This window comes from Dermacentor albipictus, chromosome 6 (assembly GCF_038994185.2).
Source record: "Dermacentor albipictus isolate Rhodes 1998 colony chromosome 6, USDA_Dalb.pri_finalv2, whole genome shotgun sequence".
Lineage (NCBI taxonomy): Eukaryota > Metazoa > Arthropoda > Arachnida > Ixodida > Ixodidae > Dermacentor > Dermacentor albipictus.
The window spans coordinates 29,542,019-29,557,788 of NC_091826.1; the positions used below are offsets into that span (position 1 = coordinate 29,542,019).

Below are 15,770 nucleotides of genomic sequence, written 5' to 3' on the forward strand. Positions count from 1 at the left end.
CGAGAGCAAGCGTGTATGTTAGCGCATTAAAAAAAAATGCTCTATCATTATTTAGATTAAATCACACTTGCTCTTGGGATATGGGTGTGTTGGTGGCGTTCATGGAATAGAAATGGAAAATATTGAGGATTCCTACGGAAACTGCAATTCTTAACCGAATAAGATTTCCGTTATGAAAAACTTGGCTTTGTTGCTTGACAAAATTGTTAGGCGTAAAGCACGCTTTACAGGCAATGTTACCTTTGGTACGGGAGGGCGTGCGAACTTGAAAACAGAAAGGAAATTCTCCATTTTAACGGCATTAAAAGCAAAATGTACATGCGAGTTCCTGGAATCTTTCTAACTGTTGTCAGTCATTCAGTAGATCACTTAAGATAGCGATGTAGTAGTTCGCCAAGCAGTAGGAGCGGTTGTTATGTATATTTGGTATGTTATGCTAGAAAAAAATTTCAGAGCCGTGAAACGTATTGACGATTAGGGCGGTTTCCTTGCACAGATACTTACCACTTTGTCTCTAAATACTTGACACAGAGGGGATGAGACAGAAGTTCTTCGCGCCCATATCTCACCATAATCTAGTTGGAAGGAAAAGGAACAAAGCTAAGACGGTTAGACAAAACCATTCGATCACGACTATGCCTTCACTTACATTCATCACAGGTAGTGGTTGATCAGTTTCAGGTACAATGTCCCCAACGCCTTCCGTATTCTGAAGGGCTTGAAAGCTATGCTTTACCTACAAGAAAACGCGCGTTTATGTTGCGACGTATGCTGCTAAGAATCAGCCATAAGCGGCGAAATGAGAAAAAGAAATGTTTGCACTTGCATAATAGGAAGTGGAATCGTGGCTGTACTTGGACTTTGTTATCCCCCGGTCCAAAACAGCCTGCAAAAGTTTGAAAGAGCCAGGTTAATGAAGGACTTCTGAAGGGACGCTTATACTGCCAAGCATTTCTGTCTGTTATTTAACGTGAATCATTTCTTTGCCTAATCAGAACCAAGGTCAAACGCGAGGCCATCCAAGGTCACGCAGTTTGTCGCCAATGTGCGCGCACCCGATCGCTGGCCACTATTGACGTGCGAAGCACTAGCCCTCGTGCCCCCCTAAATGTGAAAAGCGTTTGCAGTGTTCACATACATGGTCACTCCAGGTAAAGGTTTTTATTTTTACCGTTGACGGTTGTATATGTAAACATTTGAAGTGTTCGAAGCGCGCACTCTCAGGCAGCCGTCCAAACCAACAAGCCCAAACTTCTTCCCTTAGCGCTCGTCCTGTGTTCTGCTTGTCCCTGTGTCATTTCTTGCGCTATGTATCCCAGTCTGAATGTATCCCACCAACACGCCCAAACTTCTACCCTGCTAAAGCGCACGCTGCTGGTGGGTTGACGCGTCCTTGTCAACTCGTCGGTGCGGGTGTGCGTGCCACAAACAAACGTGACTTGGTTGCGCTAGCTGCGCTACGTTGCGCATGGGCCTCTGCTTGCGGCTACAACAGCGTGCCCTCGAAAGCGTCAAGCGTTAGAGGAGCGTAATGGTACGCCCACACTAGCGACAAAAACGCGCGCGACACGCCGCACGCGGCAAGCGCCCGCGCGGCAGACGCGTGCGGGCAAGTCCACAGTCGCGTTTTGCGGCACGCGGCAGCGGCCCGTGGAGTCCCGCGTTGTCTCGTTCCATTCGATACTCCTCGCGACAACGCGCTCTTCGCTCTGCCCATTTCGTCTCCCATCGGAAGTGTCTGTGTTTTTTTGCGCCACTGCCGGCCACGCTCAGGCATGTCGGATACGGACGAGGAGCTACTGGTGACTGTGAACACTATAATACTTGTTTGTTCTTTACTTGTGCGACGCCGACGTGCCAGACAGCGGACGAGAAAGTTTTGAGTGCGGTACAGGGACACTGAGGGCCAGGTGCGCACTCTGCTTCCCCACCTTCACCAATTACTCACCTGTCATGCCAAACTGCTGTCCATAATGTGCCAGCGGTTGGCGCGCAGCTCCTTGTCCGACGCTCGATTTATCATAGAGGTACGCATATCCGCGAACGGTTTCCAAAAACGCCTCCATTGCGAGGAGAATTCTTCGTCGACGCCTCAGTGGCGGTGTGGTAAGGCTTAACGAAAACAGCCCCCTTGACTGGAAATGGCCTCTGAGATTTTACGGCGCGCGTGTCACTGTTCAGTCTCAGAGCCCATAGATTATGATTCTTTGCTTATGCGACAGGTGGCGCCACAACAGCGCGGCTCGTAAAGCGGCTCGCTTCTGATTGGTGGACGTTTCGCGTCTGCCGCGAAAAATGGGTCTCGCACCCATTCGCGCGTTTGCCGCGCGTTGCTGCCGCTTTTCGTGAATCTTGCCGCGCGCGACAGCACCGCTCGCCGCGCGCGTTGTGTCGCGCGCGTTTTTGTCGCTAGTGTGGACGTACCATAAGAGTGCAAAGGCAGTGCAGGGACAACAGAGGTATGCGATGCGTAACGAAGCGGCGGCGTGCGACCGATGAATAGCGGCAGGCAAAGCGAAAGCACTGCCGAACAGGCGATCGAGACCAAGCGGCGCCGATTGGAGGACCGGAACTTGCGGGCCGCAGGCGCCTGCTTTCAAAAAAGACTTTGTTGTAGACGAATTTAGCGCGAAGTGTAGTGACTGCGATCGCCCGTGGTTTCAATCGCGCATTGTTAGCTTGTCGCTGCTAGCACATGTGGTGATTCTCAAGTGAGCGTCTGCCCGGGAGGACACGAGTTCGTTCTGGCATTGCGCCACGTGCAGATGGGGAATGCTTCTCATTGACTTAGATCATCGAGGATTGTTTCTGCCGTATTTGTCAAGTGCCGCGGGTTCCTTTCAGGAAGCTATGTTGACTGTCTCGACGGTAATTACACGGAACAGCTAATTGTGCATACCATCTGTAAGCTAGCAAGCTACAAAGATGACCTATGTTGAAACAGCCGCAGTGGTTGAGTCAATTCATCATGTGTTGTCTATCTTGGGACACAATGCAGTTAGTCGGAGCCACCTAATCAAAAGTTCATAGCCAGGAATGGGGGACATACGGGACTAGTTCCTAAAAAGGCCATCCCCGGCAGTGTGGCAGCAAGCTCCACCGTAATGGAATGGGAAACAGAACAAAAACAAAAAAGCGCATGTCATGAATAAAATTAGCTATGAAATTTGACTAGCGCTTATACACAACATACACGCGCGGGATCATCCCCATGAAATTAGAGTAGCGTGCCACAAGCATGCAGGTTCCCAGGACGTTTGAATGTTTTACAAAACAGTTTATAGCAATCTGAAAAAAAAATTTCGCAACAATATCCCAGTGAGTGTCTAGTATGTATAAGCGCGAACCATCTTTGGTACCTCATTTTGTTAGTCAGAAATCAACCCTTCTTTCTTCCGTTCGCTATTCACTTTCGACTGGGTGCGTGGTCGCCGCTGAAAGAAGGCGCGACCTATAGCTTCGCGAAATCCTGGGGATATTATCTAGCATGCAGATAGTGTTTCGTTTGCATTGTGTGGTTATTGACCAGCTAAGATTCTTCGTTTCGTCTACAGCTGAACAAGGCGAAGTGCTTGTTTCGACCAGATGGTAAGACTGCTTAACAAAAGCAAACGTCATTTAAAAAAAATATGTTAACGTATGATGGCCTGCCTTATTCTAAAGCATTCGATATTCTTCGGGGACTGCTCGTCAGTTGCTAATTGTATAGCTAATTGGCTGGCAGGCTGCAGGCTTGATAGCTTGCTGTTCTGATTTTAGTGGCTTGATAACACCTTTAGGCGGCTCACCATCATGACTTCTGGCATGACTGCCGTAAGTCCTTCGACGAGGCACGTGTACCGCTTTGTTCGACAGCTCATCACTTCTTCACTCCTGCAAAGGAAGGAGAGCCGAGCACAACATTGAATATCACGTTTGGAGTTACACGCACGTACTACTGACCGACTAACACTCCGCCCCCCTCCCCCTATTTTTGTAGAAGTGAATAATTCGCTGGTTTCTTGTGTCATGCACATCGCACAGAACATTTAGGGGTGGAACCTATTGCCACAAGGTCTGTAGCACGGTGTCTAAAAAACTTGTTAAAATGATCATGTTGCCTAAAGGAGATGGTTGGGCAGCGTGTATGATTGGCGATTGACGATTGACGTTACTTGGCCCATGCTGCGAGGTCGTCAGAAGCACATTAACTTCAGCAAATGTTCCTACACATATTGATATACCCTTTGTGCACCCAAAGTTGTATCAAATCTACAGTGTACATGAAAGACGTTTAAGGTAATTCTCGCCTTTTTTATTAAAGCGTCATATTAATCCTACTCTCGAAGACCAACTGCACGAAACTGTAAACCCATACCGCTGGAAGCTAACACGTCGCGGATTCCAAGGCCACCTAGACGGCGTTATTCGAAACTCAACCCCAGGTTTGGGACGTATTTTATCGTAGATGAACTCTACCGCGACTGACGAGGATAACCACACACAGAGAGTGAAGTAAGAAGAGAAGCGTGGAAGTAAACCACAACAGGAAATCCACTTTGCTGCCCTAAATTTTGTCATACAGGACAAACACACCGCGCACGTCCATACGCGAACAACAGTCGACACAAGTTGACGTTAGCCAGAACGAGTCACCTGTACAGCTATGCCACCCTGGAGGATTCCAACAACGCCGCTAGCACATTCTACTGCGACTAGCAGCGAGGCAGGCATTGTAGAATGGTCGGTTTTCAAAGGGATCAACACGCTATAGCACAGTCGAGCAAGCAGTGCTGTCTCCTATAAGAAAACAAAAACAAAAAGGACCCACCTGGACGGATGCGTTACCATGACCATGGTCACCTCGCTGTGCTTGTAGTGCAGCGCGTAGTCTATGGGCGTGAAGTCCTGCTCGTTGTGCGAAATCTTGCAGTTGAGGCTCAGCAGAAGGGACGCCGTGTTCGCCTTGTTGTGCATGGCGGCCAGGTGCAAGGCTGTGTTCTGCATGGAAGGCGAGAAAAGGCGTGAAACTACGAGAAAAAAAGAAAATTAAAAGCAGGCTCAGCTACAACTGGCGCCTACGTAATGCGAAGCATGCTTGGTTTGGTAGGAGAATGGCCGTGACGAACCATATTGGTGTTCCGCTGGTGAACGTTACTTCCTTTTGTGACGTGTGTATCGTATGTGTCTGTCTGTCTGTCTGCACGCACACACACACACGCACACGCGCACACACACACACGTATGTATGTATGTATGTATGTATGTATGTATGTATGTATGTATGTATGTATGTATGTATGTATGTATGTATGTATGTATGTATGCATGTATGCATGTATGCATGCATGTATGCATGCATGCATGCATGCATGTATGTATGTATGTATGATGTATGTATGTATGTATGCATGTATGCATGTATGCATGTATGCATGTATGCATGTATGCATGTATGCATGTATGTATGAGAAAAAGGGAGCCGAGGGGCGCGATTTCCATCAGTCAACTCTTACGAAGCCAAGAAACAATGACACGAAGGACGGAATAGCGGAAGTTACCTGTAGTTCTTATTTGAAATAAGGAAATTATAATGAAATGAAAATGAATGTGGATGAAAAGACAACTGACCGCAGATGGGATACGAACCCGCGTCTTCGCATTACGCGTGCAATGCTCTTACCATTTGTGCTACCTTGGCGCAGTTTTCCCACCCGCTTTCTTCAGCCAAAATTTAACAAGCCAGCAAACCAGGTTTGAGCACTGATATTGTTTTGACCTCTTAATATTTATAAGTGCAAAAAGATGTAAAATTACAGGCATGTGCCGTGGATGGTATGTTTGAGACATTTGTTTTGGGGCTGTCATTCTCAACGTTTTGAGGAAAAATTTAGTCAAGAACGTAAGACCTGGTAGGAGAAACTTCAGTCTAGATTGAATATTGAAGCAATATGATCCGCATATAGGGAATGCAATGACGTATACAATGCATGTAGCTAAATATATGCGGAGCGCCACAATGACGGCGAAAATTCCTTTGTAGTATCCGTATAATTGCTATCGCTATAAAAGCGTACAAAATGAGAAGGCGAACAAACCAGGGTCCCAACGACATGGAATTCTTGGTTATCCAAAGCGTGCCCCATACACAGAAATAAACACTTAGCACACGTAAGCAATACTGCAGAACAACTGCAAGTCAGCGAGACTGTTATTTTTGCTGCGACAGAGAATCATATCACCGGGACACAGCGAGCATTCTTGAGGCTGTTACATTCCCGCGACCCGTACTCCTTAATTAAACTTCGGTCTCATTACCGTGCCTAATTAAACCTCTCTGATCTCATTAAGCAACTTTCACTGTCAACATCGGCTTGCAGGACGATTGAATTATAAGTTTAAAAGTTATAGTGAACGGGCGTTCCTTGTTTGGGGAGGCAGTTTATGCGAAGGATTCGCTTCGTTCTTAGTAAAAAAGTTTTGCCTACCATTGCAATAATTTGCTAACGTCTAGCGCTACCCTTATTGAATTCACAGACTTGAAAAGTTGGCAACAGATGCGGCGCAATGTGTTCGATATTTCCATCCTGCTATATGTTGACTTAGTTTTCTTTTTAAGAGGCAGTTATTTTTTTTATCCGTAAAGTTCACCATGGAATCCGATTAGTGTGCTGCTTTTGTAATTTAATGCGGCTTTAACAATAGTCGAGGATTTCTGTAACTTCTTCGACATGTTTTGCAATGTAAGCGCTCTAATCCTTTTAGTGTTAAGTTCGGTTTACTTTTTGTTCATATAGCAATCACTTCAGAGGGGCCATTGTGTATTAGGTGTTATATTAGTCATGGCTTGAAGTATAGGTTGAGCCTACAGTTTCTATGTGTTTGGTAATATTTGATATAACGAGGTTTTGGTGATTTCTTGACATACCCGCAACTAACCCAGGTGCATGCGATTTCGTCTGATAATTACGCGCAACGCATTTCGGGTTGCTCAACACTTTATTCTCGGTTGCAGTTGCAGTTATCCTGTACTTGGAAGCTCGCTGAACGCGTAAATTTTGCGAATACTTCTGTCTACAAGCTTATAAGAAGTTATTCTCTTGCCACTTCAAACTCCGAGCACGCTCCAGGTGATACTTAGGTGTTTCATTAACAGCTGACTTATCCGGGAACATTCATGCTAATAATATTTGCTCATCTGTCTTTCGAAAGGTCTGCTTCCTAAAACATAAACTTAAAACCATTCCAAGCAATGTTAAACTACTATGCTATTATTCGTTAATCAGACCCAAATTAGATTACATCTGTACAGTATGGGACCTATATGCTCAACTAAAAATTAGGTGCCTCAAAAAATACGAAGGAAAGCAGTCGGGAGAAGTAATTCTCACGATCTGACTCTCCCTCAGAAACAACGAAAGCAAATGACATTGTGCTTCTTAAAGCGCGTCGAAAATAGTTCAGAATTAACTTCCTTTCAGGGCTTCTTAACCACGAATTTGCCGCAGATCCATCACCGTATCCGTCACCATTACTAACCAGATCCCACAAGGCCCACCATCAGGCTAACTATCTCACACGTTAGTTTGCTAGAACTGGCACTTACAAGTATTCTTAGTTTCCGCGCAGGGTCTCGCCCTGGAACGAATTAATCCGGGCGTCACCTTAGGCCCCATATCGGTTACCACGCAAACTTGCACGGTGTTTATTTTTTTTTTATAAAAAGCAGAAACGTACCATACCATACCTTAATTTGTCTTTCTCTCTCTCTCTCACTTTCTCTGTTTATTTCTTCAGTTTATCCGCAACTTTAGCATGTCTAGTAGTAGCGTTTCCTTTATTGAAGAGGCGCCAAACCAAGTGGGCTTGCTGACAACGCCTTTTCCTCCTCCCGCGATCCTACCATGCATGCAAGTTACAAGCGAATAATAGTAGCAAGATTAAAAACGACGTACGCCGCGAAGGACAAGGACTGCGAGAGACGTCATACACTGCGCAGTGTTCATCAGAAAACTGGGTAGTGTGTGCGTTAGTGCCCCCTCTATCGCGCTGACCCCTAGGGAAGTCGTGTATTTTACCACATAGAAATAGTAATTTTTTTTCTTCAAGTGACCATGTTCTTAGTACAATGACTGGTTGTTAGAACACCCCGTTTGACTGCCTTTCATTTTCTGTGCATGCCCGCTCTTGTATGTATGGAAGTCAGTGCAGTGTATGTCGTCTCTCGCAGTCCTTCTCATTCGCGCTGTACGTCATTTTTATCACCAATTACCAACTAGCCCAAGCTACCACCCTAATAGTAGCAAGGCTGTTATTCATCCGTTTCGTCACGGTGTTGGCTTTACGCATTCTCTGGCCCCAGCGGCGGCGGCAAAAAAGTCGACATAAAGAGACAAATAATATTCATGAAGTGCCTGCTGGGATTTATTGCTCACGGCCAACGCCGCCGACACCGACACCGACGCCAACGACACCGGCTTTTCTGCGACACGAGCTCCTTAACGCTATCGCGTTAAAAAAGCTTCGCTTCAAAATAAGATAGATAGTTCACGTGGGCAGGCCTGCCACCTTCCTCGTTGCCTCGCGCTGCTTTCTCCACGCGTCGCAAGCCACACGCGTTGACAAAACGACACGTTTAGCCACCTGTCACTGAGGCACGCACTCTAACGGCTCGCGGATCGTTAATTGGCACTGACGCGTAAGGCCCACGCATAGACACTATTCGTCAACTGCGCTGGTCCTCCAGCACAGGCGCTCACGCTACACCAGCGAGAACTCGGATGTGTTTAACTGCGTTGCGACGAACGTCAGCGACGGCAGTTGAAGACGCATTCGTCCGAGCCAAAAAACGCGCAACGCCATTTGAGCTCACGGCGAAGAAAAAAACTTTTGCAAACCGTCGTTTGTGCGACAAACAGCTCGCACACTCGGCGGTGCCATCTTTCGCTACGGCTCGTTCTGTGGCAACCCCTATGAGCGCGGTCGCCGTCAGCCTCTCGTGCGAGGACGCGCAAATGAATTCTAATCTTCGGGCGAGTGAACACGAACGCCTCGCACTCGCTCCCTTCTCACGATAGCTGTGCGGACGGCGCGTTGGCACGTTCGGGTCAAACGCCATTCATCGTGGCTTCTGAGTTTGTGTTTTTGTTTTCTTTTGTTTCCGCGTCCATTCCAGGTCTTCCCAACGACAACACATTGCGAGCCGTGAATTCTGCATCGTTTGCTGGGCTGTGTTTGTAAATTTTTTTTTTGCCGGTAGTGGAAGGCACAGAGAGATGCATTTTGCGTTACGTTTTAAGCATCCGACGCCCCTTTACCGTTTTCTTTTTAAATGGAGAACGTTGCTCAATCGTCAAGCGGTAATTTTCTTTTATCGCACTCTTTCCAGCTGCTTTCCTAACCTCTCCCGTTAGAGCCCATTTTACGCCGCCTGCGTATGGCGTGCTGGCGTCAACCCGTTGCGCGAGTGAAGTGCGAGAATATTGTGACCGAGCTCGCACCCTGGCACCTACGTGTGGCATCTACGTTCGCTTACGATCATAAGTGAGCTCGCGTGGCGGTCACGTGACGAAGTGCGACAACCCGTAACTCTTTCCCTGTGATGTCGCAGTAAAACAAGTTGGCTTGTATGGAGGTTCTGACGCGCTATATTTTAACAGCGAAGCTGTTTAGTGGCTACCTTTCAGTGAACCTTACAGCGGAGCTGTTATTGTGGACCCGGCGCCGTCGTTGTCGGACTTCGCTAAAACTATCATCATCAACAATGGCTCGTCGTCTTCTTCCACAAATAACTAGCTCCGTTGCCACTCGTCATTCCAGTGTAGAATTTCACTTCTCTTCTGTCGTCGTGATGGGGAGAGCGCGCTTACGGGGGTATGAGCCAGTGCTTAAGGGGGTATGAGCCATTCATTGTCTTATGGGACGGACAGATTTAATTTTGAAGCAATTTAATTTTGAAGACTCGCAAGCGGCAATGCCGGGCGGTTGCGGCTAACAACGCCACCGAGCAAACTCGAAACATCGAACGCCAGCGACAACGGCGGACTGCGGGCGCACTTTCACTGGCACCGTTCTCTCCGCAGCAGCCGAACGTGTGTGGAACCTCACGAGGAAACGCAAAGACATCACCAATAATTGACAGCTACTTCAATGAACCATCGGGATTAACCCAGTGATAAACACCGGGGCCTCACGTTTCAGCTCCGCTGAAATAACCATATCTGTAGGGAGTGCCTAGGCTGATATTTCTTTCATGTGCGCGTGAAAAAACCGCGGGCCGATCCAGAAGATAGTGCTGAAAGGGCCCAAGCGCAATGGCACATACCCGTATGGACTTCTGGTAGTGGGCTCCAGGACTTGTAACATGCCCTTGCATTACCCTTGTAACACCTGGGACTCAAAGAGGTCCCAGGGACAAGGGTCACACTACGATCGGATCTCAGTCCAAAAGGCCGACCCGCATTGGGCCATGTCTACGTTCGCACCGCCCTTTCGTTGTCGGCGTTCCAAGCGCTTGCTTATCTGTTTTCCTTCCCTACCGCTCTCCCTGTGTGGAGGTCCCGTGGAAACGTCACCCATGACTGGTTTCCTCCGGCTCCTCAGGGTGGTGCGGCGGTCCCGTCGTCCAGGCAAATCAGACTAAATGTGTGTGCGTACCTTTCTTCGCGATGACCATCGATCAAGACAATAAATGAGTTCGCACCTGTGTTCAAAAGTCTGCGTCGCCTCTGCGTAGTGTGCTAAACAGCTTCGCTGGTCATGCACCATCACAGAGTGGAATGGCTCATGATTTTATTATCAAGCAAGTTTCATTTTATTTTTGCTTTTACGCACGCGCACATTTAGGGTGCGTGCTATTTGTCATTCATTCGTCCGGTGGGTAGATAAGGTCCTGGTTTGCTCCTAAGTATCCACGTGGCTGAACGATGAAGGCTACTGTGCGCGTTAACTATGTGGTTTCTTCAGTGTCTCGCCTAAGCGTGGTCGAGTGATACAGCACTTGCCGCTTTACCACCCGGAACGCTAGCATTTAGGAAAATGGTTTGAAAGTTTCATACGCGAATAAAGTGCAACTTTGAGAGTAACTTTTTTTCGGTATCCATTTAAGCTAATGCATCTTACGATGGCCTAGTCGGTCAACCGCCTGAGCCAGTAAGTGCAATCACATATACAGGGTGTCCCAACTATCATCCACCAAGATTTTAAAAATATGCAAATGTCGCGTAGCTTGACAGAACCAAGGTAATGTTTGCTATGGCTTGAAGAAGTTCAGTTTTTTTGCATTCTGCCTAATCATATAATTATTATTAAATGATTAATCAAGAGAGAGAGAGAAATATACGAAGGCTGGTATGTTAACCAGTCAAGGGTGTGGTTGGATACCCTACGCTCGGGGAAGGGAGAAGGGGAAGAGAGAGAAGGGAGAGAGAAGGTGTAGATGCGTGTACAGACAGTACTTGAGTTAAAGCCGCACTCGCAAACCAGATGTTCTGAGAAAACGCAAACGTGCCTTCACGGCCTTCTGAGCCGATGATCGGTGGGGACGGTGCTCTAGTAATGTCTGTTCATTCAGAGGACGATCAACTATTTTCCTGAATGCGTTGAACAAAGGTTATCTTTGTGTTTGAAATCGAGGACAATGGCACAATAAGTGCTCAATGTTTTCCTCGCATTCGCAAACATCACACGTAGGACTATCAATCATTCTAATTAGACCGACACAGAAGAGACGCTTCGCGTCGCTGCAGACCGACTCGAGGTCGGAGATGAAGTGGCGGGTTTAGTCTGTGCAGTCTTGTGCGCCTAGCATGTGCGGTATTCCACTCTGCAACTGCTCAAATATTACAATTAGATGAAAAGGGCTCATGAGAAAATTGTACATCAACATAAAAAACTCCCCATAACGCTCTCTCTTGCTCGATACGTGCTACATAAAAGCGTTTTTCTGAGCGCGAAAGAAGCCCGCAAATACACGCAAAATTGACTCGCGACTACACGCTCGAGGCACCATAAAAGCAGCTTTAACGATGAGCAACGTTATTCGGTGGCGTTTGTAGAAACATTGCCTCCACGGTTCTTGGCCACAGTGGGCAGTTGAAGGGGTTCTCGGAATAGGAACGGGGCTTTAATATTTCCAACCGAGACTTTCGCCGAAGAAAACCGCGCAGTTGAGCCGCCAGACATACGTCTCACATTTCATTTTTTTCTTTTTTTTTTTACAGCTTGATAGGAACGTGAGTAAACTACGGATTGCGCTGGCGACCAAGGAATGCATATAAGTGCGGGGGGAAATGCATAGCAAGCGTCTGTCTTGAGCAAAATGCGTTTCATGCGTCGCTGTGCATGAAACGTCGAGTGGTGGCCGACGAACAATACGTAGAGCGTCTGAGAAAAGTTTGTATTCGTTTACGTCAAGTAATGTACACGCCACAAGAGCTTTCAGACCTTTCTGCTTGTGCGAAGGCGTGAGCGTACTTTCGCAAGCGGAATTCAGTACTTTTTCTTTGTCCTCATGCGCCATGCGCTCGACGCGTGATGTTCGCGAACTTCTTGTGTAGTCCAGTGTTCATTTTCTGCACTGTGCATCCGATGACTCGCTGCTCTGTCGGGTGACAGATTCAGTCACATGAGTACACAGACCGCGTAGATTTACACAATGACTTGAACGCCGCGCGACAAAGTGTCTGAACTCACCCCATCGCGGTCGGTCTGATCGAGCAGGTGTGAATGCACTGCCAGTAGCTGTTCCATGGTGTGAGTGAAGCCGTTGGTGACAGCGTAGTGGAGAGGAGTCCTTCCCTTGTGGTCCCTGAGTGACGTGAAAAGAGCGACGTGAACAATCAACCAGTATAAGCAGAGAGCAGAGGACTGCATAACGTCATCGATGTGCTCAAGTCTTTCAAGCTCGGTGCGTTCGTTCTGTGAATTCATTCTTATGCAGTTGACGCCTCAGTGGGCACTTTGAGCTTACAGCGGCATCGTGTCAACAGACACGTTGTGTGAGTCACTTTGCCGCTTATAGTGAAATATGCGTAGTAGATATTGGAACCGGGTTTCGTTGCTGAGCTTTTCTACTGACAAATTTCATCTGTAGCACGTGCAACGAACGTGATGCTTGAAAAAATAAGAAGAAGCCACATGTCCGGTATAGTTTTGATGGCTTTCACCTCTAGAGTTCGCAACGAATATAATAGAAGAGAAGCACTGCAGAAGGCCATTTAACCAATAAAGGCGTACGAAAAAACTGCTTGTTTAGCTTGTCTGGTTATCTGTGATGGTGATACCCAGCGTAATTTGGTGCGACATGATTTACAGAAAGCATTTGCGTTTCAAAGTTAGTTGGTTTTTTTCTTTGATTTCCATTCTTAAATTAAGTTATGGGGTTTTACGTGCCAAAACAACTTTCTGATTATGAGGCGTAGTGGAGGACTCCGGAAATTTCGACCACCTGGGTTTCTTTAACATGCACCTAAATTTAAGTACACGGGTGTTTTCGTATTTCGCCCCCATCGAAATGCGGCCCAGTGCTCATCTACGGGGCAGAAATCTGGAGGCTTACGAAAAGGGTTTTAATTAAATTGAGGACGACGCAACGAGATATGGAAAGAAGAATGATGGGTGTAACGTTAAGGGATAAGAAAAGAGCAGATAGGGTGAGGGAACAAACGCGAGTTAATGACATCTTAGTTGAAATCAAGAAAAAGAAATGGGCATGGGCAGGATATGTAATGAGGAGGGAAGATAACCGATGGTCATTAGGGTTACGGACTGGATTCCAAGGGAAGAGAAGCGTAGCAGGGCGCGGCAGAAAGTTAGGTGGGCGGATGAGATTAAGAAATTTGCAGGGACGACATGGCCACAATTAGTACATGACCGGGGTTGTTGGAGAAGTATGGGAGAGGCCTTTGCCCTGCAGTGGGCGTAACCAGGCTGCTGCTGCTGATGATGATGAAATGCGGCCGCCGTGGCCGGGATTCGATCCCGCGACCTCGTGCTCAGCAGCCCAACACCATAGCCACATAGCAACCACGGCGGGTGTTTACATTCTTACGGGGCGACAAATCGGTTCAATATAGCGGTCACCCCCCCCCGAAAAGCAGTTAAGCAGACATTCGGGGTGTTTACATAAACCTGGACAAAAACGGAGTCGAGTCCGCTTTGTCGGGAGGAGATTTGCCGGTCGTCTTCATGTAAACACTAGCCGGTCGTGATGAGCCCAGCTAATGACGTTACGTAGTCACTAGCTAGTCACTTGCTGCATCTGCAGCGCAGACGTTAACGGGGATGGATCGGGCCAGTTTTTCGCTGCCAGCACCAACTAATCATATGAGTCGTCTTAACACTGGTGTCAGCGCATGCTGTCGCAAGTCTCGACCCGTCAGGTACGAGCTCATGTAAACGATATCGAGTGTCTGTGCCCGACTTCTGACTCGACGTCGAGTGTCTGTGCCCGACTTCTGACTCGACGTCGAGTGTCTGTGCCCGGCTTCTGACTCGACGTCGAGTGTCTGTGCCCGACTTCTGACTCGACGACGAGCGTCTGTGCCCGATTTCTGACTCGACCCGCACCTCTTGGGTTCACGTAAGCGGAGTGAATGCGCGATGTCATCTATCAGAGTTTCGGAGAAGTGCCAACGCTGACCGTGCATATGCTATAATCGCAAATGTTATTCATAATAATTTAGTTAAATACCAAACGGCACCATTATCGCAAAGAACTTTCGTAGTGCCAGCTAGATAAAAGTGTGTCCAAGCAGTGTCATGTAGCAGAAGCTTGTTGCTTTTCCTGCATTGTAAAATAAAAAGAAAAGAAAATAACTTCATCTTGTATTTCATCAGTGTATTCGCGCGTTATTGTTTTTATACCTTAAAAACATAATGCCCTAGTATCATTTTTCGTACGCTAATGTTGATACCTTATGTAAGGATGAATTAAGCGGTGGAAAGACCGCCATGCAAGTAGAAACTTCTCTGACACGCTTTAGGAAATTTCCTGTTCGCTACAGCTCAGAAAAGCAATGATTATTTAGTTATTTATTCTACTAATTAAGGTTTTACTTGAATCCCATATTATGTGGTGTTACAAGTGTACTGTACATTGCGAAAAATAAAGGCGACCAAGTTATTCTAATCTTTCTCTGTGCGAGAGGGTGTCCGGGTTTTGTGTGGTTAAATTAGCGTATCGAATGGCAACGGCTTTATAATTTGGAAGTTTGAATCTACGCCAGTTGAGGTGTAAGGACGCCAAAGCATGGAAAAAAAGCGCAACTTCGGATTTCATCTCCCCTAGGTACAGTATTTCCAGCCTCTATAGTGTTACACTCAATGTGTACAGTAATCCGAGCCGTCAAAACGAAACAACCATTGGTAGAACAAAATGGCTCCGCTTGAACTGCAACACAATAAAACGAATTGGTTTTCGCGAAATCCAATGCCCCTTCGCGAAGCCCACAGAGTGCGTCATTATTGGGCCAATGTCCGTTCGCGTTGTTTGCATTCGCAAGGGGAAAAAGGCAGCAGCCAAGTAATGTGAGACGAAGCGGTCTAGCACACACACAATGATCCTTCCTTTGTTTAGAAAGGGAGGATTTGTCAAGAACAGGTTGCCTAGCAACGTCTATTTTCTGCCCGCTATGCCCATTAACTCTCGCTCACGTTATTTGTTCATTTGTTCGTATGCGTGTTCGTTTGTTTGCGATCTGCCCATAGTGAACTTAGTTTCCTAGCTCAAGGGGGGCTTGAAATATAACCTCCTGAAAGAACGCGCGGAGGGCATGTGACCCCGCCAAGAC

The 15,770-nt window shown here is 47.1% G+C and overlaps 2 protein-coding genes across 3 annotated transcripts in view; one reads left to right on the top strand and one right to left on the bottom strand.

Annotated features, from left to right (window-relative positions):
• LOC135905109 (GILT-like protein 1) overlaps positions 1-15,770 on the top strand; it is a 213,445-nt gene that overhangs the window by 51,880 nt on the left and 145,795 nt on the right. The gene's annotated exons all lie outside the window — the stretch shown is intronic.
• TrpA1 (Transient receptor potential cation channel A1) overlaps positions 1-15,770 on the bottom strand; it is a 143,620-nt gene that overhangs the window by 28,410 nt on the left and 99,440 nt on the right. For both annotated transcript variants that reach the window (XM_065436093.1, XM_065436092.1), the window contains exons 11-16: positions 12,673-12,787; positions 4,811-4,980; positions 3,789-3,873; positions 827-886; positions 650-736; positions 505-575 (exon numbers count right to left, since the gene is read on the bottom strand). In XM_065436093.1, the coding sequence (XP_065292165.1) occupies positions 505-575; positions 650-736; positions 827-886; positions 3,789-3,873; positions 4,811-4,980; positions 12,673-12,787 (588 nt within the window). The remainder of the gene's footprint in view (positions 1-504; positions 576-649; positions 737-826; positions 887-3,788; positions 3,874-4,810; positions 4,981-12,672; positions 12,788-15,770) is intronic.